The 24,560-nt window shown below is 54.5% G+C and overlaps 7 protein-coding genes across 7 annotated transcripts; 3 read left to right on the forward strand and 4 right to left on the reverse strand.

Moving 5' to 3' along the window:
* Positions 1-37: 37 nt before the first annotated feature.
* C8A04DRAFT_9150 (patatin-like phospholipase-domain-containing protein) lies at positions 38-1,579 on the forward strand (the record flags this gene model as incomplete). Its single annotated transcript, XM_062785372.1, has 1 exon — positions 38-1,579. The coding sequence occupies one exon, from the start codon at positions 38-40 to the stop codon at positions 1,577-1,579; it is 1,542 nt and encodes a 513-aa protein (XP_062640873.1).
* A 2,875-nt stretch (positions 1,580-4,454) lies between these two features.
* On the forward strand, positions 4,455-6,176 carry C8A04DRAFT_24756 (Sodium/calcium exchanger protein-domain-containing protein; the record flags this gene model as incomplete). Its single annotated transcript, XM_062779295.1, has 4 exons — positions 4,455-4,836; positions 4,921-5,898; positions 5,957-6,042; positions 6,105-6,176. The coding sequence occupies 4 exons, from the start codon at positions 4,455-4,457 to the stop codon at positions 6,174-6,176; spliced, it is 1,518 nt and encodes a 505-aa protein (XP_062640874.1).
* A 1,756-nt stretch (positions 6,177-7,932) lies between these two features.
* C8A04DRAFT_24757 (uncharacterized protein) lies at positions 7,933-9,445 on the reverse strand (the record flags this gene model as incomplete). The annotated part of the gene is made up of 3 exons (XM_062779296.1): positions 7,933-8,706; positions 8,768-8,907; positions 8,959-9,445. 3 exons carry the CDS (start codon positions 9,443-9,445, stop codon positions 7,933-7,935), a joined length of 1,401 nt encoding a protein of 466 aa, XP_062640875.1.
* A 5,340-nt stretch (positions 9,446-14,785) lies between these two features.
* C8A04DRAFT_24758 (uncharacterized protein) lies at positions 14,786-16,043 on the forward strand (the record flags this gene model as incomplete). Its single annotated transcript, XM_062779297.1, has 2 exons — positions 14,786-14,960; positions 15,049-16,043. The coding sequence occupies 2 exons, from the start codon at positions 14,786-14,788 to the stop codon at positions 16,041-16,043; spliced, it is 1,170 nt and encodes a 389-aa protein (XP_062640876.1).
* Positions 16,044-16,896: 853 nt separating this feature from the next.
* On the reverse strand, positions 16,897-17,823 carry C8A04DRAFT_34204 (uncharacterized protein; the record flags this gene model as incomplete). The annotated part of the gene is made up of 1 exon (XM_062782745.1): positions 16,897-17,823. The coding sequence occupies one exon, from the start codon at positions 17,821-17,823 to the stop codon at positions 16,897-16,899; it is 927 nt and encodes a 308-aa protein (XP_062640877.1).
* A 1,204-nt stretch (positions 17,824-19,027) lies between these two features.
* On the reverse strand, positions 19,028-19,739 carry C8A04DRAFT_34205 (cytochrome b5-like heme/steroid binding domain-containing protein; the record flags this gene model as incomplete). The annotated part of the gene is made up of 3 exons (XM_062782746.1): positions 19,028-19,201; positions 19,315-19,441; positions 19,624-19,739. 3 exons carry the CDS (start codon positions 19,737-19,739, stop codon positions 19,028-19,030), a joined length of 417 nt encoding a protein of 138 aa, XP_062640878.1.
* A 1,486-nt stretch (positions 19,740-21,225) lies between these two features.
* Positions 21,226-24,116, reverse strand: C8A04DRAFT_34206 (2-oxoisovalerate dehydrogenase e1 beta subunit; the record flags this gene model as incomplete). Its single annotated transcript, XM_062782747.1, has 4 exons — positions 21,226-21,580; positions 21,651-21,788; positions 21,857-22,141; positions 22,912-24,116. The coding sequence occupies 4 exons, from the start codon at positions 24,114-24,116 to the stop codon at positions 21,226-21,228; spliced, it is 1,983 nt and encodes a 660-aa protein (XP_062640879.1).
* Positions 24,117-24,560: the final 444 nt, after the last annotated feature.

Genomic DNA, 24,560 nt, shown 5'->3' on the forward strand with positions numbered 1-24,560 from the left:
GTCATTTCTGAGTCCTAGTGATCAGTGCCAGGCATAAATGACCGACCTCGAAAGCCCTTTACGGGAATCCTTCTCTCCAGGACCCGCCCCGATTCCAGCTCGCCGCGCGGCTAAGCCAAAGCCAAAGCGCGCCCCAACTCGAGTCTCGATTGTCGAGCCCGATCCCACGACTAGCCCACGCTCGAGTGTTCCCGTCACCTCGCCGAGTTACAACGTGAAGTGGGACACATGGAAGTGCCTCATTCTCACCATCGATGGCGGCGGCGTCCGCGGCTACTCGTCGCTCATCATCCTGCGCGCCCTAATGCGCGAGATTGAGCGCATCGAGAAGTCGCTCGAGCCCCGTGCTTCCGCCAGCACCCAAACCGACAGGATACCCAACGATCAGATTCCCGAAGATGTCTTGAAGGATGGCCAGTACCTGCCTTGCCACTACTTCGACTACATCGCCGGCACTAGCGTCGGTGGCCTTGTGGCCATCATGCTCGGCATGTTTGGCAAGAGCGTCGACGATTGTATCAGGGAGTTCCACCAACAAAACAAGGCCATCCCACTCACCGACGACGCCTCAGTCGAGTTTCCGCTCCTCTACCGCCGCAACACCTGGCCGACAAAACGCACTAGGTCCTTTTTCGACACCTTCGCCAACTTCGCGGTAACGGCCACCGCGCGCACCTTGACGGGCACTTCGGCAACACCTTCACTTTCCCAAACATCAACACAGTCTTCATCGGCCTCGACCGTATTTCGCAAGGATGTATATCAATGCCAGACTTTGGCGTGGTGTACCGAGGTCGATGCCCGTCGATCACGTCGACCCTACGCTTTCTGCACCTTCGCCGAGGAAGAAACGGATACCGAATCACCTATTTCGATCCCCGAGGTCGCCAAAGCCATCACAACACCCTCACGCTACTCGTTCAAGCCCTTCAAACTGGGCTCAGGCCACTTCGTCGACGGCACTAAGTTGGTCCGAAACCCAACCTTGGAAGTCATCAAGGAAATCACTGCCCTCTTCGATGAACCCGAGCCGCCAATCCATCTTCTCCTCAGTCTCGGTACTGACGAGCACCATGCTTGGTTCTACGAAAAGCTGCGCTCCTTGTCCTTCTCCTCCACAACCAGCACCTCCGGGGCGGATAAGTCCGCCATCCACAACGAAAAAGACGTTGCCTACACCCACTACCACCGGTTCGAAGTCCCCGGCGTCAAGCTCGGCTGGCGAAAGAAGTTCTTCCTCCGCGAGATCGAGGACGCCACGGAGGCCTGGTTGGCCGGCGAGACCCAGAAAAAGGAAATCGCACAGTACGCTCGCATGCTTGTTGAGCGGCGCCGCGCGCGGGCCGCAACGGTGCGGTGGGAGACGTTTGCGCTTGGCGTGCGGTACGTCTGTTTCCATGAGGCGTGTGTCAAGAAGAGACAGGAGGCCACGCAACCGCTTGAGAATCAGATCTTTACGGGCCGCGGGAATTTCTTTGACCACCTGGACCGCAGGCATGATTTGATGCGGATGTCGGGCAAGGGGTTGGTGGATGTGGAGGCGGAGTTGGATAAGGGGAGACGGTTTGGGTGTTCCTAAGGGAGGAATGATGGACTGCCGGTGGATGGACGGGGATGCTGCGGTTGACCCACGACGGTTCTCTTCTTCCTTCTCTTCCTTTTCACTCCTACCTACTGATACGGGAGGCCTTCTGGCGGTGTCACAAAATCACGATGGGCTCGGCGTTTTCAACTTTCTTTTCCGGGACATGGGATGGGATAAACGGAGCATGAGTTGTCCGGCGCTAGTTTTTCTCGAGGCTCGGCGCAGGTCGGTGAAGGGTATTATCGTCCATCTTTGGCCTGGTTCTAGTTTTCTTTCCTGCTTTCTGCATTTCTGCTGTGGAGTCTGGGCTGCCTCTTGTCCGCAAAGTATACCCTAGTGTAATCATGTCTAGATGCTGATGAGACGAATGACGAATATTTTACCAATCCTTCTCCCTTCTTCCGCTGTTCAATCAATATGGTGTCATGTGTCCCGTGGGAGTGCGAGTGCGTCTGTTTGCGTCTGTTTGCGTGTGAACTGCGTGTGAACTGCGGCTGTGATCGGGAGGGGAAACTGCCTTGGGAGGGGGTAAGGCTCATTTCATCCCATGTTGACCTGTTTGGTTTCATCCCATCACGCCGGTCCCGTCTTTCCTTGCATGATGTATGGTTCATGTGTAGTGTCAGGCACCTTTGCTGTTTTGTCAGGCCGCGGGCATGCTTCTCGGAGGTTGTCGTCTCCCGTTTACATTTTAGTAATACCAATATGGGCAAGCCCCACTTAGCGACTCACACCTCACAACCCGAACTGACTTCTCTGAGGATCAAGAGATCTTACCAGGTGAATTCAGCGAAGCCAGAAAATTAGGTACTTACCTTGGTCGTCTTTGAACAATGCCAGGAAGAAGGATCAAATCCCCCAATCCAATTGACCAGCCTCGGATTCCAAATCTCATCTTACCCGGCTGTTCATTCTCCTCGCTTTCAAAAAGGTTCCAACGCCAAGTCTTGCACTTTGATGATTGGCGGGATGAAACGGGAGGCCTCCCAAGTATTTCTGTAAGTTACGAAGTACTTCGTACCATCGAAACTTCGTTTTCCCCCCGCGAGCGCCCTGTCTTACACCACGCGGACTAAAGAATCACAACCTATCAATTGAACCGGCAGGTTCTCCTCGTCTTTTGATACTGTGATCAACGTGACACGCGATGCGCGGTCGGCGGTGCTGCTGAGTCGTTCCCAGCCCCAGGGCGACGGGATACTTCGACCTGTACGAATACCTGTGCGATCCGTGTTAGGTGCTTGGCTTTTGAACCTTGGCTCCTTGGCCAGTGATGTGCGGCGGCGATGCAGTATTTGTCCCTGGGCCAGCTGGAAGCTACATTAGTGTAGGTCAATGGGGCGGTGGGGGAGAAACAACATTGAAGGTTTCCGCGGACAAACTCTTGAACTCCTCGATCGAACTGTGCAAGTCGCGAAACAGTCGCTTTTGGGGAAGAGGTGTTTCACTTCAAGCCAATTGCGAGCCGGTCCTGGACGGCGGTGTTGGACCAGGGACCGAAAGAAACACAGTTTGCATGGAACATGACGCAAATGTGTCCCACTTGGGAGACAGGGACCCACAAGCTTAACTGACAAAACGCCAAGACGATGCAAGAGATGATCGTTGAACGGGGGCAGATCTCCACTTTTCAGCTTGAAAGTTTAGGTTGTGTTACGTCTTTGACGGGGTAAATTACAGGTCCTTACCCGTCAATGTTGGGAAGATTTGGAGGTTTGTTCGTTGGTTCCTTTCATGTTTCAAACAAAGCCAACGAGAGGGATGCTCGGATGGCTCGCTCTATTTTGCGATCCGCTGGCGCATTGCGGCGTAAACACGGAGAGGGCTTGGGTGAGCTGACGGTAACAAAAGAGGATAACAGACGGGTGGCTCCAACCACGCAAACCAAAAGCGTAACTAAGGGCGAGCATCTGGAGACGCGCCCAGCTAAATCTGCCACGCTTGGCACCTGCATGATCATTTGTCGTCTCTCCGATCTGAGACAACTTCTCAGCGTGGCCAGAGCTGTGCCCGGCGTGCGGTGAGTGGAATGCGGGCGGATCGATCTGTTGGCCAGGGGATCGGATGCCTCTTCGTGGCGGGCATAAAGTATGCGCCCTGCTAGAGTGCGTGGTCTGCCATTATCTAAAAGGTCCTGCGAGAATATTTGATGAGTATTCCGAGCAGGCAAGATTCCGAGGTTGCAAACCCATTGGAAGGATTGTTCGTGTCACTGTCAATCGGAACTCAAAACTGACCAAGCAATTTTACAATACAGCCGAATACAGGAACGAGGGACAGATACGCGACCCACCCCTCCCAGACATTGACCTTGTTCTGGCCGCGTGCCAATACCGGTCCGGCGCAAACCAAGAACATCCGCGTTTGCCCCATTTCCCACAGTTTCGAGACGGTCCTCCGAAAGTGAAGACGGGGCCGGAACGTCCTTTTCTTCGCCCAAGCCTTCTTTTCTCCCTTGGTGCGACCTTACCGACTTCGCGATCTGTATTGCGCGTTCATTATGTGTAAGTGCACCCCTCCATGTCACTCCTTTCATCACGACTTCCGCCCTCTATCACCTATTGCCAACGGCCGCCTGCCAGCCTTTGCCATCTGGCGCGCCTGTAGCCGTTGTCATTCTGCATATTTGACATACCCGGCCTTACCACCTACTCCGGTGCCTTAAGGTTTCTTCTACGGACTTGTCACGGACTCATCTGCTATCTCACTTCCTCCTCTCCCGCGCGCTTCGAGCAATTGAGGTCCCGTGCAACGATCACATTGCTGGAACCGTTGGATTTCAACCCCCAACTCCCAACCTCGCAAGCGCCTGGGATGAGTTGCCTCGTTATCCGGTCCAACTTCCTCCCTCTTTATACCAACGCCCGTCATGGATAAAAGCCTCGACTGCAATAGTAGTAATAGCCACGAAAACCTAACAAACCCTACAGTCGTCAATCCCAAGTCGCGCGAAATACTCCGCCGAGCTGAGACCGGCAAAGCACAAGACACGTCCTACGGCACCACCAACGGCACTACCAACGGCTTTGCCAACGGTAGCTCTAGCAATTCGTTCTCCCCCCTCGGCAACATGAACGGCGAGCATGAACCTCTCTTGGGAGGGCAGGGCTCCTCCATCCTGCACCCCGAGCCTGGGTTCTGGCGCCATGTCTTCATCAACACCCGGAGCAGCCCAGGCACTAACAACCCGAACCCCTTCATCCGCTACCCTGCCCACCTCTGGAATGTGACCAAAGTCACCTTGTTAAGCTGTACGTTTTCCCTGTATTTGTGGGAGAGGAGCATCCTGGGCCATGGTTGAACGAACCATGCTGACTAGTCGGACACGGACACAGCGTGGATCAACCTACTTCTCGTTTTTGTACCCCTGGGTATCATCGCCGGCGAGCTGGAATGGAGCGCCCCGTGGGTATTCACCCTCAACTTCTTCGCCATTATCCCTTTGGCCGCCGTTCTCTCGTTTGCCACGGAAGAGATTGCGGGCCGTCTGGGCGAGACGCTAGGCGGCCTCGTGAACGCAACGTTCGGAAATGCCGTGGAACTCATCGTCAGCATTGTTGCCCTGCGCGCTGGTGAGATCGAAGTCGTCCAATCTTCGATGATCGGCTCCATTCTGTCGAACCTGCTGCTCGTCCTTGGTATGTGCTTCTTCCTCGGCGGCGTCTACAACATGCGCGGCGCGGACGGCAACGGCATCGAACAGCGCTTCTCTAGCGGCGCTGCCCAGACCACGAGCTCGCTCATGACCCTCGCCTCCGCCTCCATGATCCTGCCTGCCGCCCTGTACGGCGTCCTCAGCCAAGCCGATGAGGACAACAAGAAGGCCAGCATCTTGGTCCTCTCTCGCGGCACAGCCGTCATTCTACTGTTCCTCTACGTCCTCTACCTCTACTTCGCTCTGCGCACCCACAAGAAGCTGTTCGAGCCTGAGGCCCCAGACGCCCAGGGCCTTGCTAGCACCCAGGAGGAGCAGGAGGAGGAGGAGCCGGTGCTCGGACCCTGGGCTGCGGCCTTTGTGCTGGTGGTCGTGACCGTTATCATCTCGTTCTGTGCCGACTACATGGTCGACAGCATCGACGCGCTTGTGGCCACGGGCAAGATCAGCAAGACCTTCATTGGTTTGATCCTGATTCCCATTGTCGGTAACGCCGCCGAGCACGTCACTGCCTGTGTCGTTGCTGTCAAGAACAAGATGGATCTAGCCATGGGCGTCGCTATTGGGTCCAGCATCCAGATCGCCCTGCTCGTCACCCCGGCCTTGGTCATGCTCGGCTGGGCAATCGGCCAACCCATGACCCTCCACTTCGAGACCTGTAAGCAAAACCACCAAACCCACATCCATATAATCTGCATGTTGCTAACCACGCACAGTCGAAACCATCGCTTTTGCCCTCTCCGTTCTCGTGGTCACCTACACCGTCCAAGACGGCAAATCGAACTACCTTGAAGGCGCCATGGTATGTGATACACATCCGTGTTTATTTTAGTCCGTTCATAGCTAACCAAATTCCCTCCATAGCTCCTCGGCCTTTACTTGATTATTGCACTTGCCTTCTGGGCCAGCCCTGCTGATGCCCTTGGCAAGGACTAAACATCCAACACCAACAACTAAAATTCAAACTACATACCCCACACTAGGGGATATTTCCTTGCAATATTTTATCAGACTAGCCATTGGCCGATATTTGTGTATAACCAGCCATTGGTGTGATTGGACAAACTATGCACCGGTTGGATGAAGAAGGAACTACGTTCTGGCTGTATGGCTTGGATCTGGCGAAGCGATACCGCGCCAAAACTGATGGCGGGGACACTGTGAGGAGTTATAAGAAAGCAAGAGGTGTGTGCCAGCGTTGTTTTGTGTTTTGTAAGATAGATGTGGCCCAACAGACGGGGATGGCGCGAGGCATTATCTGATTTTGTGAGTTTTGTTTTTGCATTTGGATAGGCGGATATGGATGGTTATTTACGCTGTTCTGTTGAATGTGTCGAATATCTTGGCGATCACCCAGTCTACATACGAACATAAGAACATGTAAACCATTATGAGTCGTGGGCAGTCTTACTTGTCGAATAGGAGAAAATACGAGGCAAAGTTCTATCACGTTGGGAAGGAAAACAAGCAGATTAAAAAGTGAGCACAAGTTTACACCTATAGCGTGACAATAAGCTAGTTTCCACAGCCGCGCGCGCACGATACGCACTAAATAAAGTTACACGCATCGACCAACCCTCGGTAAAAGGGCAATGTGATGCCCCAGAGTGCAAGGAGTGAGAGAAAGACAGAAGACAGTTGGGAACCGGGGAGGGGAAACGAAACGATGATGATGATAATGCGAGCGTTACCGTGGCTTTGTGGCCCAGAATACTCGTTCATCTTTCGGCCTCGCCCCGTACAAAGTCTCAGTCTTCTTTGTGTTTCTCTGACCCTGTCTGCACATCCCTTCTTCACGCGGTACATTCCACGTCCACTTCCTTTCGTACACCCTCCCCCGTTCCTTTGCGGATTTCTCTATTCCCCCAACCTGTTGATCCGGTCGCCTGGCAGGCCATCCACGCCACCGACATATGCTGTGCATCCCATCTGTTATTCGCCAAATTTCTGCTCGCCCGTCAAACCCTGGTCAAGCCCGCCCCGGTGTGGTGAGGGTTGTCGAGTGATCGATTCCCTTTCTTGCGGTAGGCTTGGTTAGAAGGTGTTGTGTTAGCGGGCGAAGAGTGATGGCGAAAGGTTGATGGGCCATCTCTGGTGTCGGTAATCAGGCGTTCGCTCCCATTAAACAGGAGCCGGAGGCGGCCAAGAGCGAAAAGGAAAAAAAAAGAGAAAAAGAAAAAAAAAGAGAAAAAGAAAAAAAAAGAAAAGAGACAAGACATCCCCCAGAGACCCGCCCTCCCACCTAAAAAGCAGCGGAAATACAGCAAGGGCGCCTCACCACCATGCCCCAATCCATTGATCCCTCTAACACGCCAATTGTTGCAGTCATTAATGTCGGTTAAGTAACCACCGCCCCACGCGCCGCTGTCCAGGTCCGCCCATCTTGAGTATAGAAGGAAAGCCAACAGGAAAAGCATTTATTTTTCCAGCCCCCATGATGCAGGTTCTTGTCGTAAAGTTTGTACCGTCGGCCTGTTGACACATGGCCGGTTTATTAAATCCCCTGATGGAGAACAAAGGTGTAGAGTAAGTCCGAAAGAGAAAGGAAAAAAGAAAAAAAAAACAGCCCATCGTCGGTCTTGGCTTGTGTCGACCGCGGTGGGAAAACACCGTTTCGCTTTCTAGTCGAGGACACTACCGGTCAATGCTTGCACGACCCTTGTCGAAATTTGCCGCCGGGCGACGCTCACCACTACTGAGCGTTCGTCCAGAGCTCTCCCTGCCGGCCCTTCGTGTCGAACGATGGGTTTCCAGGTTCCGCACTCTCCGGGCGGCGAGCGGCCACAGCGCTGTTATAGAACATCTGGGCGATTGGGGTGCCGCTGGGGTAAGACTCGGGATCGGGGTAGACATAGCCGTTGCCGTTCGGGCTCTGGGCGGGGGAGCCGACAGGACCGGGGGAAGCCCAACCGACACTAGCGATATGGGGGCTGCCAGCGGCACTGCCGGTGCCTTGTTGCGGTTGTTCAATGCTCGGCTCAAGAGTCTGGGGAGGGCCATATGCGTTCGGGTGGGATGTAGGGCGCATGCCGTTGTTATACGCCGTGGGGGTGGTTGGAGAGGGGCTCCCGACGTGAACGTCCCCACGAAGATGCGCAGGGATCGAGTTGCTGAGATACTGCATGTTATTCATCCCAGCTAGCTCTGCGCCGGGAGACATGGAGATGGGCCGCTGCCCTGGCGATGTGGCGCTTGTCAAAGGAGACTCATGGTTAGATGCCTGCTCACTGCCGGACCGCGATTTGCTCCTAGCAGCCGCGGCGGCGGCAACAGTAGCACCCTGCGCCAAAGCTTCAGCTCGGGCCCTAGCCGAGTCCTCAACAGTGCCAACATGGTGATTCTGGTGCCGAGTTAAGGTCGTGCGACGGGTAAACGTCTTCTGGCAGTCGGCATATGGACACTTGTAAGGCCGCTTGCCAGAATGGATACGACGGTGGCGAGCTAAAGAACTGCTGTCGCTAAAAGGCTACACATAATATGTTAGACTACAGCGCTTTCAGGGCAGTGATCCGGTGTTTTCTCCCTACCTTTCCACAACGCTCGCACTGGTGGGGCTTTTCACCCGTGTGCACACGAGAGTGAACGGTCAAAGCAGACCGCTGAATGAACTGCTTGCCACAGCCTGGGTAGTCGCAGACGTGTGGCCGGATACCGCTGTGAATACGCTCTATTGATTCGTTAGCCAAGGGCGTTTACAAATCACCGCGAATGCACTGACCATGGCGAGCAAGATCGCTCCGCCTCGCAAAAGGCTTCCCACACGTGCTGCAGGGAAACTGCTTTGTGGGCGGCTGGGTAGTAACCGGGGAGGGCTGATAAGCCGTCTGGGACAACCCAAGATTCTGCTGGAGCTCATGCGGAACCATCTGAGGTGCCATATTTCCACCAGGCATAGGAGGCAGGGGGGCAGCCATAGCTGTGGGCGAAGGGTAGGACGCGTTCATTGGACCCGAGTACCTTGATTGCTCTGACCCGTGAGGCGAGTTTGGGCGATCCATCTGAAGCGGCTGGAGTTGCTGGGGCGCGCGCTGCAGTTGTTGTTGCTGGTGTTGCTGGTGTTGCTGCTGCTGGTGCTGCTGGTGCTGTTGCGGTTGCTGCAGATCGGATGGCGTGCCTTGTTGGGATTGTTGGGTCCCTGATTCGGCTTTAATGTTCAGCACGCTCCCAATACCCATCGCGCCAGCCGAAGATGGCGACTGTGACATGGTGAAGCTTTGCACCGGGGTAACAACAAGCCTCGTGTGCCAAGATGAGTCGCTGAAAGTGACGGTCAGCCCAAGCACAGATTTGAGCGGTGAGCAGGGTCGAAACAGTTGGCAGAAGCTGATCAAAGGAGCGGTCCAGGGATAATTGGACAGCAGTCAAGCCACCCAACCCCTAGGTCGGCACGGCAATGAGATGGAAAAGGCTGATTGGGAAAAACGCGTATCGCGATGGCTGATACGCGATGGTTTTGGTGGGTTGATGGGGAAAGATGGAGATCCCGAGTAAGGCAGGAAAAAGAAATGTGAAGAAAAGGCGATGCGGGGCTGGCGAAATGTGGAAAATTTCTCACCTCAAACTTGGGACGAAGTAGTGGTCCGAAGCCCCGTGGCTAAAATCGTAACTGGCCTTTAAATAAGTAAGAAATACAGATTGTTGAGGTCGAGTTCCTGGCTCGAAGCTGCTCAAGTCGCTTGTCCAGGAGCTTAGAGGGACGCTGTGGTTGTGTCGTCGTGCACGGTTCAGGAAGGGTGCTGTGCTGTGCTGGCGACAAGGGCTGATCGAGCTTCGCGACCTTTGACTCGGCGCGCCGATGACGTCGCTCACAGCTTGTAGTCGGCGGGGAAAATACTCGCAGAAATGGAGACGGGCCGTCAACCAGGCTTCAAGTCGACAAAGTTGGGGGAGTAAAGTTGATGAACAAAAAGAAGTCACGGCGTATGTTTTGACGGGGTAGCCGGTGGAAAGTTAAAGCACCTGGACAGAAGGAAAATAACGTGGCTCGGCACAGGTGAGGATTGGGGACACCGTGCAGGGGCGCGTTGAAACGAACTGGTAGGGGTCCCGGCAGAGGAGCGGATCCAGCTGCCATCGAGCCACGCGTTAGTGCTTGTGGCGCGGGTACTTGGACCGTGCGGCAAACACCGCCCAAAACGAAGTACCGATACCAGCCCTGTATCACACCAAGATCAAGCGGGGACGAGGGCAAATTCTCCTGCTGCCGCAAGCCTCACAAGTCTCGGAAGGTGCGTAGGGATTCAGCAAATGCAATGTTTCGATCATCTTAAATTGATGAGATCACCGATTCTTAGTCCGGTGTTGCCTGCTCTTCCTGCTCTAGCAGCATCCGAACAACCTTCCTTGATGCCAATCCTTCACACTAGTTGAGACCCTCGACATTCCTGACTTTTCACTGTTTTCCACCAAGTTGCTACATCATTGGGGCATGAGAAGCATGAGATCCAGTCCTCGCTAGACGTCAGGTACCAAGGGAATATTTGGAGGATCGACACTTGTAGCCCACAGTACTCCGAAGATCTGCTATTTTTTTCGCTCCCCACCCTGACACTAGCCTCGAAGCAAACGCAAGCAGCCGGCCCTCTTGGTTGTCGGACCATCAAGGCGAGACGGCGGCCTCCCGCATGATTAAGGCCTGTCCAAAGTCCAGTCTTCATTCGCACGCTTATGGGCAGGTCCAGACAGCGAGTTTGCGATACGCAAGCACGCAGACAGGTTAGGTCGCGAGGATTTCGCACACGTCCTGGGATTCGCAGGGCTTGTTGGATACAAGCACCCAGCCGTTTCAGTCCACGTTTGACGGAAGCGCCGTCTATGCTCTTCGTCCCAGGCCAACGGTTAACTTCCCCATGTTTGCAAGGGACCAAACATCTCAGTCACAGGGACAGCCGCCACCGCTATCAGGACCCCTAAGCCGGGATAGTGGCCAGTTGGTCTGTTCTCAGTTCGCTTGCATCGCCAAAACGAGGACGAGATGTTGAGATCAGAAGCAGGCGTGGGGCGATGCAGAAGCTTCCACGGCTTCGATTTTCCCTTCGATTGCAACACCCCACATCGGGGCGCTGCCCCTGAAATTAACCTTGGGTCATCGCCATCCCTTCTGCTGGCCCTGTCGCCCCGTCGACGGCCCAGGCTCTGGCCCTGCGATCGACGTCCAGGGAAGGAAAGCGGATCCGAAAAAACCACCAAAGGTTCTCCAACAAAGGGCCCATCGCAGATGAGAATCCCTTTCAACACGAGATTGGCGCAATCCGGAGATTGAACTCTTCATGTTGAGAGGGTCTGGAGTGCACACCATCGCGTCTGGTTGGGTGCATGGACACGCCGATATGGCCGGTGCATGAAGGAATCCCAGACCCATGCTTTCCAGACTGGGGGAGCAAGGCCACTCAGGGGTTTCCGAAAGCCTTCCATGATCGTTCCAGAAGATTTTGAAGCACAGCTCAGCAACGGGCAGACCGGGGTGGTGCGGGTCCTGGAAATTCAGAAACTCCCACCCTGGGACGATCTCTGGTTTTGTCAGCTCCAACCCTTGAACAAGCTCCGGGCTTCGAGCGAAAACGCTGTTCATGAAGAAAAGGGCAAGAGCTGTCAGCCCAAGAGCGGAGAAGACGTCTGAGCTTGATCATCTAAAGCGAGCTAATGGTATTGACACTCTCAGCAAGTGCAGAACAGCCTACACAGGACTACTTGGAACGCGAAAAGTGCAGAAACGCAGAAACGCAGAAACGCAGAATGGAAACTCATCTTGGAAGCGCAAAAACGGACTCCAAGCCACAACTTCCATGATGTTTCGCTGCAGCTTCTCCCGCACCTCCCCTTGTTCGGCGCCAGTGGATCTTCGCGGCCCCTGGCTCATGCACGCCGCAGGGGCCCGGCCGCTCGCCCACCCTCCTGATGGGGGATGTCCAAGTTCCAAAGCTTCCAGCAGACAACCAGCCCCATGAAGCCAGCTGCTTCAGCTCGTTTTCTGCACCTGCTCTTGTGGGAGCTCGGGCCGCCCGTTCCAAGCAATCGAGAAGCCACCTACTGGCTTGATTGATCTCGTTTCGTGCTCGCCGGCCACCTGATGATCCGAGCAAAACAAAAACAAAGCCTTGTCTGTTCACACCAGCCAGTCGAGTGTCAGATTCCTGTCTTATTTTCCACCACCATAAAAAAACAACCCGGAAACCCAGTATGAAGAACAACAACATCCGAAACGGCATGCAAGGCGACTCAAAACAGCCGCCGGAGATTATGCATGCAAACACCATGCACCTCTCTGTTTTGGTGTATATCTGCACCAAAAGCCGACAGGATCCCGAAATCCAAAAACCAGGCAGAGAGGAACAACATGCGACCGAATTCAGCATCGCCCACCACCCCAAAACGGCCAGCCGTCGCCCAAGATTGCGCCAATCTCGGAGATCGGCAGGCGCCTGTTCAAATCGGGAACGGAGCGGAGCCCTAGGGAGCATTCGCCATCATCGATGTCGGCTTGGCCGCTTGGTGGCCATGGCTGGCCGAGTGTGGGTCCAGGGTTTTGTCGACATTTCGAGACTTTCACTTCTTACAGCAACAACATACAAGACAAGAAAATGAGACTGACGTCCAAAAATCAAGAAGAGGATGAAGAAAAAGGTGTACCGATTTTTCTCCCTATGATCCCAGCCGTCACCTCTACACAACAATCCAGACCCCTAAAACAGAAGCCTCCAGGAAGCAAAACCCAGAACTAACACCCTCCATGCATCCCCCGGAGATCCCCGGATGCCGGGTCTACGGGTCGCCATCTCTCCCACACCTTTTTGACAAAATAGTCGCCCCGCAAGAAGCCACCGCAGACTTGGGAAGCCGCCTCTGGAAACATCTCCGATGAGACCCAGGGCTGCGGTATGATATGATGTGATGTGCACGAACGACATCGGGGAGAGCGAAGCGATGAAGCTTGGTAGGAACCATACTATGTAGTTGGGAGGTTACGTAGAAGGTTAGTTACCACGATGCGTTGTGTGAGTGTGATGTGCGATGGGAGTATCTATTGGGATGCAGTACGATGATAAGGGCATGCCGGTGATTGTTGTTAAGTGACGACGGGGTGGCCGATGATATTGATACTAGCTTCCCTACCTGCTGACCACCTATTAGCGTCTTCTTCTCACTACACTAAGTACCTTGACATCAGACCTGGGATGGCTGATCAACCTTCACCATCAGCCGCCTTCCTCCCTTACACGAAGTCAGGCTTCGGAGTCAGCTTCCGGGGGTTATGGTATCTGACGAGGGCAATGTTTCGTGGTGAAAGTCAGCAAATTTGTAAGATTGTTTAATATCAGGCAGGAAAGGGTTAAAGAATGACATATCTTGGGCCGTTTGTTGGGGAAGTCATCACTTCATTCCTAACCGCCTAGAGGTGGGGAGCACCGGGGGTTAACTATGGCATCTCTCTCTATTGGTTTCCTTCTACCACAAGGCGGTCGGGTCGGCTGCTGTGTTTATTATACACGGTATGGCAATCAGTGTTATGTAGCAGAGCACGAGCTAGGTGAGAAATCTTTCGCCTAGAACTCTTCCATATCTACCCACACTGCTCCATGTAAAACAGTCGAATAGGTTTCATCACGCTCCAAGTGGCGGTCAGACACTGTGAGATGATGGCCATAGGAGACTATAGCAAGGGTTAACATATTTTTCTTGCATCTTTCTTCTGTTTACTTGGGTGGCAACATATAATTTTGACATCTATTGTTAATAGTATGGCTCTTAGCTAGAATCTATGAGTGTATTAACCAACGATGGTGACAAGAAAGTACAAGGATATGCATTATTGTACCCCCGTAATCACAAGAAGCACGTTGGATGTTTAGGAACATATTTGTTTGGTTTCTTGAGATGTATAAAATTCGCGGAGTCGCAACCTGAGCCCAAGTTCACATTGCATATAAGTCCATGCACCAAATTCCGAAAATGGGAATTTCCTCAGATTGGGCCAGAAGAAAGTTGTTCTTTGTCTCAATACAGGAATCTTGCCCTAGGATTACCCACGTCCTAGATTTATGTGGGAGGGGTTTGTCCAACAATGTCGGTTGCATGATCACTAATCGCGTATTGTTTTCGGATGCTCGCTGGTTGGAGTGGAGACCGAGATCACCAGCACATTTTCTCACTTGTTCATGGCAAGTTGTGATATTCATGATGTTCGTGATCGTTTTCTTCTTTTTCTCCTTCTAGTACGCAGAGAAAGTGTTGGGTTGAGAAAGGTAACGAGCGTTTTCCAACCTCTGACCCATATTGTTTGAGGGCATCCATGCGTAGATTTGCTGACAAGCAGAAACCACTGGGAGGCTGCTGCTCTATAATTGATGATGGTTTGCTGACAAAACAGAGTTAGGAGGCGAATTTAATCGTGACATCGCTGTATTGAGACCCAGGCCGTTATCATCAGCGTCGGACTCAGCAACAGCTACTCTGCATATTAGACGAAGCAGCAAGCGAGTTGATAGGAGAAATCGGAAGGCACTAGGCGTCTCAGGGTGCGGAACAGGCCCAGCCAGCTACCTAACATGACCCCCTTTACATTCAAAATCGATGTCTATGCCGACCTGATTTGCCCCTGGTGCTACATCGGCAAGGAGGCGCTCGACAGGGCGATGGCGATTTACACAGCCCAGCATCCAGAAGTGGACTTTATGTTGACCTGGAAGCCGTACATCCTTTGGCCCAACGCCGGCGCTTCAGGTACGTAATTATCTCCAGCCTTAGCAGCCTCTGTACTGGGCACCCCGACGATATACGGTCTATCAACTGACCACATGCGACCCCCCAGCTTACAACCGGGGTGCAGCCTTCCGCCGCGTCTTCGGCACCAGGGCACCCACCCTCCTACGGCGTCTCGACCTCCTTGGAGCGCAGTACGGCATCACGTTCAGATGGGATGGCAAAACGGGCAACCCACGCGATGCCCACAAGCTAGTTCTGCTAGCCATGGAGAAGGATGAAGCCGAAGCCGAAGGCAAAACCGCGGTATCATCATTATCATCACCACCACTAGGAACGCAGGAAACACCACACCCAGAGCAGCGACGACCCTCCTCAAATCCGCTAACACCAAGTCGGCCACCAGCTCACCACCAGACGCATCTTTACGCCACAGTCTCGTACATCTTCAGGGCCGCCTTCCAGCTGGGTGCTGATCCGTCTTCTCGCGATTTTCTCGCACAGGCGGCGGTTGAACTCGGGTTATGTGCGTCGGAGGACGATGCGATGGCCTATCTTTCCGAAGAGGACAGTGAAGATGACGAGTTCTATGAGGAGAACACGACTGATGTAATGAACATCGATGTCAAGACCCAGGCAGTCATCGAGGAAGAAGAGCATAACCATCACCATCATGGACACGATCACCAGCCCAACCAACCTACTATTGCTACCAACAGAAACTTCCCCCCTACCACCAACCAGCACCAAAACCAAACCCACACCCCAGAAAAGCAAACAACCCCCCACACCACAAACCAAAACCAAAACCCAACAACAACAACAACAACAAAGCAGAAGAAGCAAATCAGAAGAACCAGCATAATCGACACCGCCACCTCCCGCGCCCGCGCCCTCGGCGTAGCCGCCGTGCCCAGCTACATAGTCCAAGGACGATGGCAAGTAGGCGGGATGCAGAGGGAAGAGGTGTGGATGGGTGTTTTTCAGCGGGTGAGGGCTGCTTTTGCTGCGGAAGCCGAAACCGAAGCCGGGGTTGGCCTTGGCGATGATGTGGGTGTCGGGAAGGGGTTGAGGGTGGAGCGGGAGGTTGAGAGGGGATGGTGATGGGTGGAAGAATGGGATCGTGGAAAGGGAAAGGGGGTGGCAATGATTGTTGAAGGACGGGATGGGACAGGGAATTGGGGGTTATAGGTGGTGATAGAGAGTTGGACGGGGAGAAGGGCGTGATATCTGGTAGTGGGCATGGACATTGGCAGGAAATCTCACATAGGTATCTTCTTAGCGGTAGGGAGGCTATATTGAACCATCAACAAACAACCCGGAAGCTCATTGGATGTATGGATGGATGTATGCGTGGATATTTTTCTGTGTTTATTATGTACCTAGCCCATCTTAGGCAAATGGTTTTTCGTTCTATCACTGCGTTCCGACTCTCCCGCAGCAAGTCTTAGGTACCTAGGCACTCCCACCATACCCCAAGGGAGTAACCCTTGATCTTCCTCCGAAAGGCAAATTATTGAACCTTCTCCGTGGTGCATAACCCGCGGCCCCGGAGCCACCCAATAGGTAGATTGAAATCAAACCCCAACGCCGAGTCGTAAAAGTAAAGTGTCCGCTTCTAAAGTCCTGCCCCGGTTTCTGCCCCATGTTTTTGTTTCTGTGTCCCAATGCCCCCATGGTCTAACCAACCAATAGCTAGTTGGTGTTAGAAAAAGAAAAAGAAAAAGAAAGGAGACGACGCGAAAAAGGCTCATAGATAGTATACTGCCGAGCCGTGCGCAGGCAACATAGTGGTGACCATCTTCTCCCCGTAATCTCCCAACTTCCCGACCAAAACGCCAAGCAAATGCAGAAAAAAGAGTAAAAGGGAAAAACCCCGAGAAATCTTGCCCCGTCCGGTCCCAAACACCCGCTCAAGTAAACCCATGCCTGCCTGCCTGTCGTGTCCGCCGACCCTTCACCGCTTCATGTGGCTGTAGTCCTTAAGTAGATGCTCCATATGCACATTTGTCGACTTGCCAGTCCTGCGCTGCGTGCGCTTCTTCTTCTTCTCCGCCTTGGGCGCCTGCATAGCCTTAAGACGAGGATCCTCCGAAGCCGGCTTCTGCTGGGCCGCAACCAGTTTCTGCACGATGTTGTCAACACTCGGAACCTCGACGCGGGCCCAGAGCAGTTTCAGCTGCGGATCAACCTCGTGGAACAAGCTGGCATCATCGAGCCAGACCGTTTTCGCAGCACCATCCTTCTTGGCGCGAATCACTAGCACCTTGTGCTCGCGCTCAAGTTCGGTAATCGCCGATTCGCACTCAGGCCAGCCGTCCTTCAGATCCTTGACCGATATTCCACTGGCGTCTGTCTTCTTCTGCAGGTATGCCAGCAGTTGGGTCTTGTTGCGGACGCCCGGAATGGCCGGGCGGTGCGCGTATGTGCCGGACCGCCAGGTTTGCTCGCTCAGCGCCGGGTCGGGGATCCATTGGATTTGCGGGTGCCGGCGCATCTGCTCGACGAAGAACTCCTGCTCTGACTCCGCCCGCGCCGTGGCGGACAGGTACCCTAGCACGTCCACACAGCTCTGCGGCTCGTCCTTGCCGCGCAGCCACGACACGGCGTAGGCCATCTGCGAAATGATGCTGTCGCCGGTGCCCGTCAGCGCGGGCTGCGAGTAAACCACATTGTTCCCAAAGCTGGAGGCGGCAGCGGGTGTGTCGCGGTCCTTGCGCGGGGTGAGACTGCCGGCGGCGGCCGAGGTGGTTGAGCCAACTGAAGGCGAAGGCGAAGGAGGGGCTAGCGAGCGCTTTGTGCCTGCACCACTGCCGAGCTTAGAGGCTGCGGCCGACATGCTCGACAGGAAGGACGCCTGCTGGCGATCGAAGTTGTTTGACATTGTAGCGCCGGTATAATTACCCGTCATCCACGCTTTGCGGTTCTTGTTCGGGAATCGTAGCGGATCTCGGTTCGGTTTTCGCCCTCCGTTTTCTCGTCCTTCTTTCGAAATTTGGCCTCGGTCTCCGCCTTTCTTTGACACCCGATTTGATTGCGGAGATGTCGATAGCCGCGCTTGCGATGGTTCGGGAGTTTGGGGCGGCGGAAGCGATGAAGGAGGCGAGGATGCAGGAGGTTGTAGTTGTTCAAGGCTACACTGTTGTTTTATGCCTGAGGACGGCAACAAGTGTTGCAGTGGCGAATGGGGGGACTCCATTGTCAGACTAGCAGGGGTGCCTCTGGCACACCACGTTGGCAAGGGTGTCTCGGTGTGTACAGGGGTCTTGGCGCCCGTCGCGAAAATATCCGGATGTCGCTCCAAAAATGAGGTGTTGTGTACTTGATGAAGCAATTGATATTGTACGAACCCATGCATTGGCGGTGCGCTTAATTAGTGGAAAGTAGCGGGAACCTTAGGAAAGCGATTTAGAGGAAGAGCAATTAGAGAAGGCCGAGGTGCTCTTTACCAAAGCAAACCTTATCAAGGCACACAGCCAGCAGAAAGCACCTGCGTTGAGCCATTCCATCTCATATCGTGCACCACAAGGAGCCCGGTGCGTACTATATGGGTCCGACCACCTATTGTGCACACAAAGAATGTCATCATAGTTAGGCTATTAACGGATCACTTGGCACATAACGTGCCCGCTTTAGGGGGATTGTAGAACTCTCTAAATCTACACACGCGGGTTTAGTGCAGCCCATCCAGTGTCCTCAGAGTGCAGGCCTTCTCACCCTCCTAGCCATCTACACCCTCCCTTATCCGCCCATAATATCGCTTTTCTCCGTTGTGAAGCCAAGAACAAGCAGCCTGGGCCCTAGTCGTGCGTTGGGTTGGTCGATCCTTCATGTGCGTCATGTGCGCTGCTGCGTCGCCATTTAGAGAAATCTTCATCTCGTCCAAACACACCACAGGCGACATATAACCTCACAAAGGAAGAACAACTAGCCGGGGACCTGGGACAACCCTCATCTCTGAAGTGTAAAGCAAAGTAGGGTCAAGTAAACCCAAAAGATGGCCGTAAATTAAACTCCCTATAGTAACCGCCGCCCCATGCCTCAAAGTGCAGCCAGAAAATCAAGGAACAAATAGCGATTAATTAGACTTAGGCGCTGCCCGCCGCAGCTTGCTGTTGCTGGAGGTACTGGTAGCCGAAGTAGCCGAGCAGACCGCCAATAAGAACGACAGCGTACAGGCCCACGCCGAAGCCGGCCGACTCATTGTTGGCGGACGGGGCGACGGCGCCGGGAAGGGGTGTCTTGGGCTTCGGGTCACCGGGCTGTGTGTGTGCAACGGGAGCTCGTCAGCATTTCCAGGCGTCATCATAAAAGTGTTGTGTAACTCGATGAGAAATCGGAGTTAAGGGAGAGCGATATCTGGGGAACTGCTTACGTTGCGCTTCAGAGTGCCGACCTTGAGCTGTTCGAGCGTCTCGCGGGCCTCGTCGCTGTGGCCAACATCCTCGAAGGCTTCGGTGGAGTCCTGACCAGCAACGTCAAGAAGGACCTCTTCACCACCACTGTAGAAAACAAAGCATTGTTGTTAGCGCGTGTTTACGGCGTGGTGGATGGCCTTCGGTGCGGGGGGTCGGGGGATTCCCGTGTCGGAATAAGGTCTGCGGGTGACCGGCAACGCGAGAGCGAAAGCGAGGCGGGATGGACCCGAGGTACCTCCAAGAAGAAGGCAAGGGTCAACACTTACGGGTGCTCGTCAACAAATTTGGTGATGTCGTAAATCTCGTCGTGGATCACGACGTAAAGGTCCTTCTTGGTGTTGTGCTCCGCCACATCTTGGTAGGTAAGCTCCTGAGTAGCCATCTTGACGATTGTGTTGTGTTGTGTTCGGTGTTCGTTAAAAAAAGGCGGATTATGGTTTCTGGACAGCTGTAACGTTAGCACAGGGATAAGGGAATTGCGAAGGGCGGCGCAAGAACTCGGCGCAATTGGAGGGCCGGATGGGGCGTGCGTACTAGAAAGTCGGAGATGCTGAAAGGACGGACGGGCGACGATGAGCTCGAGACGGCGACGGGCTGGTTTAGGACAGTTTTGTTGAGAGAAAGGGGAAAAGAAAAAAAAAGATGTCAAAAAAAGGTCCCGGCGCGACAACTCCCTGGAGAAGGAAGCCCCCGGCTCGGACAGGGCAGGTGGCAGCGAGCTGCTTGTGTTGAGTTGAACGCCTGATTGGGGTGTCCCACCGTTTTGCGGATCCTCTGAAGGATGATTGCCCGCTGGCGAGAGCCGGTGGCCAATGACACGAAACCAAATCGTGCCGGATGGTTTCTGATTGGCCACATTAGACCATCGTCCGATTCGGAGACTTGCGGTTTGTTCGGGGCCCGAGGAGGAACCCATGAATCTCCATGTGCGGTCTGACGAAAGCCCTCGAACGACCACGTCGGCCGCCCTGCGCACCACCTTATCCATCACTCCCGTGCATGTGGCGGCTGAAACCGCAACTGGAGAAGACCGCTGCTCGGGCCGCATGGGCAAACTTTCTGCACCTGGGCGCCCGTGGGGATGTCCTTGTTTCTGCGCCACGGAGACCGTTATCCGGTCCATACATATTGGAATTTGGATACAGGCAAGAAACGTCGACGGTGAAGGGTGTTTGTAAGACCGTAATTTGACTGTGTAACGGCTCAGCTAAGCCTTCAACCTAAACTATGCTTTTGCGAAGCCTCACACACAATAATGGTTAGCGATGGTGTTCTAAGGCCGGTTGAGCCCATGCCTTGCGGCAGTTCAGCTCATTCCATGCCAAGGCGGTGCTGGTCGGACATCGGCAGGGCCCATTGCGGATTGTTTTCCCCATCAGGGTTCGACGTCAAGGCATATCTTGGTATCTCAAGCTTATCTGGAACTCGCTTCACCTCGTTGAGTCTCGATGGTTGAACACGGAATCGGCTTCATGAATTGACCGGGGCTTGGCGTGACCGGGATTTAAGCCGACTGGTTCCGAGTGAGGTTGAATCGACCTCGCGTTCTCATAAAAACGTCTTTGCGCTGGGCAGGTCAGCCTGTATACCATCCCGGTAAAGTAGAGACTCGAAAGAGGATCCGATCCGTCATGAAAGGAGGAGAAACACAAGGCCGGCGTACCCACGCGGGGCTACCTAGGGTAAAGACGATCATGTATAACAGGCCAAATTCCGGAGGCAACCTCAGCCCCTCATTCTTTGGATTCTCCATGTTTTACTAGCATGTGAATGCCAACAAGGCCCTCGCCCGCCACCCCAACGCCAACATATCCGCATCTCCAATAACGATGCACCTCCCATCCACTCCCCATATCGATCAGCACCGCCTACCTCCTCCCGGCACCACCACCAATATCCTGCCCCAGCCTGTAGCTCGCCACCTTATCCCACTCAATCTTCTGCCTCGTCACCGGCAGCTGCCGCCGCAGTGCCTTGAACGCGCCCTCGCTCAGACTGGTAAAGCTGCGGTTGAGCTCCTCCTGGTACTTGCGCTCGCCCGTCGAGATCTCGCGCGCGATGGCCGCGCCTGTGGCGCCCGAGGAGGGTACCGTGGCCGTTGAGGCCTTGTTTGTGAGCAGGCGCACGTTGCCGTCCTCGTAGTAGTGGACGTCGACCTTGAGGGAGCCTTCGAGCGTGTTGGAGGCGGGGTCGTAGATGTAGAGCGAGCGCCAGCGGCCGTTCCTAAGAGTTGCCAGGTGTGGTTAGCGGGGATGTGAAGCGGGAAGGGGTTTGGTCGGGAGGTGTGACACACCAGAAGTTGTTTGGGCTGTATTTGTTTGCCACGATGATGACAGCAAGCTTGGAGTCATTTTCTGTCGGGTAGGCGCCGTACGCGGCGTTGGTGAAGTGCTCGCTGACATACGTGGAGAGGCCCTTAAGTACTGATTTCCTGCAACAGTCCGTCAGCGGCTCGTTCCCTTACTGTCCCCATCAGACACCTTGCTTGGGCAACCCTACGCTAAATCCGCGGTATCCCCCTCCGCAGTGTAGCTCTCTACGGCGCTCGCCTTCTGGGTCGCATGGTCAAACGCAAAGCTCACCGAGCTCTCTGGGTCGTAGTACCGGCCGTCGCCTAGCGAGTTGTGGGAGCTGACGATGACCTGTTGACTGCTACCGGGAAGCTTTACTGTCGTGAACTGCTCCTCGTTGTACTTTTGGAACGCTGGGCCGAGCTCCTCGACCAGGTTTGGGCTCGAGATAGTTAGGCTCTTGATGTCTGTGTCATGGGGATCGGTTAGGTGACTTTATTCGGTGGTTGTATCCGGGTCAAGGATCGGGGGAGGATGTGCGTGCCTGCGAGGACATCTGCGAGCTAGAAAAAGGCAAACAACATGTTAGCAACATCCTTTAGCTGGGTGCTGTCGCGGCGGGCTTGGAGCTTGCATCGCCCAAGATTGGGCAGGGGGTAAACTCACCTCTCCTGGGGGAGCTCCCTCCACGAAGGAGGATACAATAGCTTTGTGTGATGACATCGTGTAATTCTACCGCGCCAGTAAGCACCAAGATAGCAATCTTGAGCTTTTCACGGTCGTGTATCTGGGTGGTATCTTCGAGTTGCAGATGGCTGCGTTGTCGATGAAACGGCTGGTGCGGGGCACAGGTGGGATGCGAGAAAGACGCCAAGACACCGCTGCGGCTGGCAGGGGTTGAACCGTCCTGTTTGAGAGCCCAACTTCTTTCCTCCGAACCAAATTCTCAACCAAAGAACAGGAAGACATGTGGGCAAAGCTCGGAGCGACAAATTTGACAGGCTAATCGTATTGCTTATGATTCAACAAGGCTTGATAAAAAATAGTTGTCAAAACAGGTCTCGAAACACCAGCTATCTCGCGCTTCAATGCACTGATTTACCCATCAACGCCGCGCCTGATGCGATCAATTCGTCTTCCGTCAAAATCCGATCACTCATCTAATCCATGTCTTCAATAATCCAGCACTTTCTTGATATTGTCATATATCCCTAACGTCATAGTCAGCACGACGGTTTAAAATTTCTCTTGCGGTATTAGGACTTACTCGCGACATCGGGCACATTCAACGCTTCATACAGCAACGGGGTGTGTATGCTGAAGCCTGCGACCCGCGCAACCGGCGCCTCTAGCCTCACAAACGTTTCTGGATCCTCCTGCACGGCCGCTGCTACTTCGGCGCCGACGCCCGCGTTGACCATGGCCTCATGAACGACCAGACACCGGCCCGTCTTGCGGACGCTCTGGAACACCGTCTCCTTGTCCCACGGATAGATGGTGCGTAGATCGATCAGCTCGATCGAGACGCCGAGGTCCTTCTCCGCCTGCTTCAGCGCCGCCTCGCATTTGTACAGCGGCTGGCCGTACGATATTATAGTTACGTCGGACCCTTCCTTGAGGATTTCAGCTTTGGACAACGGCAGGGTATAGGCACCCGTGGGCACCTGCTCGACAGCCGCGCGGTACAAGATTTTGGGTTCCATAAAGATGCACGGGTCATTGCTGCGGATCGCCGAGAGCAGCAGTCCCTTGGCTTGGAGAGGCGACCGCGGCATAATCACGCGCAGGCCGGGGATGTGCGTGAACAAACTCTCGGGCGACTGCGAGTGGTACAGCGCGCCGTGGCCGACGCCGCCGCAGGGCATACGCACCGTGAGCCCGCCCACACTGCGTCCACAAGCACCGTCACGGTAACGGAACTTGGCGGCCTCGTTGACGAGCTGATCGAAGGCCGGGTAGACGTAGTCGGCGAACTGGATTTCGGCCACTGGCCGCATCCCCTCGGCTGCGGCACCGATCGCAAAGCCCATGATCCCTTGTTCTGAGAGCGGGGTGTTGAAAACGCGGTCACCACCATAGGTCTCGGCCAGCTTGCCGGTACAGCGGAAGACGCCGCCAAAGGCGACATCTTCGCCAAAGATCATGACCGACTCGTCTTCGGCGAGGGCAATCGACAACGCATCGTTGACGGCCTGGAACAGATTCATGCGCTTCGTCGTGCCATTGCGGACTTCGGGCGGCAGCTCTGGGTTGTTTAGAGCTGATTGTGTAGTGTGGGATAGTAGTGGCGTGCTTGCGTAGTCGGTCGGAAGGTTCAGACGTGCATTGGGTGGGTGTGTCGAGTACTGTCGCCTGGACGAGATGAGCGCCGGTGAAGCAACCGTAAGCGTAGTCGAGGGACCGACGGTGGTCCGAGGGGATGCTCGTGGAAGCGCTCTCGACAGAGCGCGGAGTGAAGAACGTTTCATGGTGCGGAATTGGGAGCGTTAAAGGCCGTCTCTCACGCGAAGAAGTCTAAAACGACCAATTTCGTGCATTGCCAGCAAGATTAAACGGTCGAGGACGAGGACCGATGAGGACTGCCCCAGGTGGAAGCTGGGAGATCAGATGACGGCCGTGTCGGCTTGCGACGGCTTTCCATTGTCCTGGGCGGGTTTGCGGGGCCCCGCAAGCCCCGGACAAGGTGGGAATCGCTGGTGCAAAACTGCCCCTGCTCGATATTCAGGGGTCAATTGTGTCGGTTCTTTCCTTAGCTGAGCCCGGGGAGGCTCTCCAGACGAACGGTTCATTGGTTTTGACCCTTAACGCAGTCAAGGGATTGTCAATTGGTAGAGCAGTTGAGATGAAACGAGGAATCCATCTTCGCGATGACGTCGGCCCACCTTTTCTCGCGCCAGTCACCAGTCTCGGCG

This window comes from Dichotomopilus funicola (genome assembly GCF_033296635.1).
Source record: "Dichotomopilus funicola strain CBS 141.50 unplaced genomic scaffold C8A04scaffold_3, whole genome shotgun sequence".
Classification (NCBI taxonomy): domain Eukaryota; kingdom Fungi; phylum Ascomycota; class Sordariomycetes; order Sordariales; family Chaetomiaceae; genus Dichotomopilus; species Dichotomopilus funicola.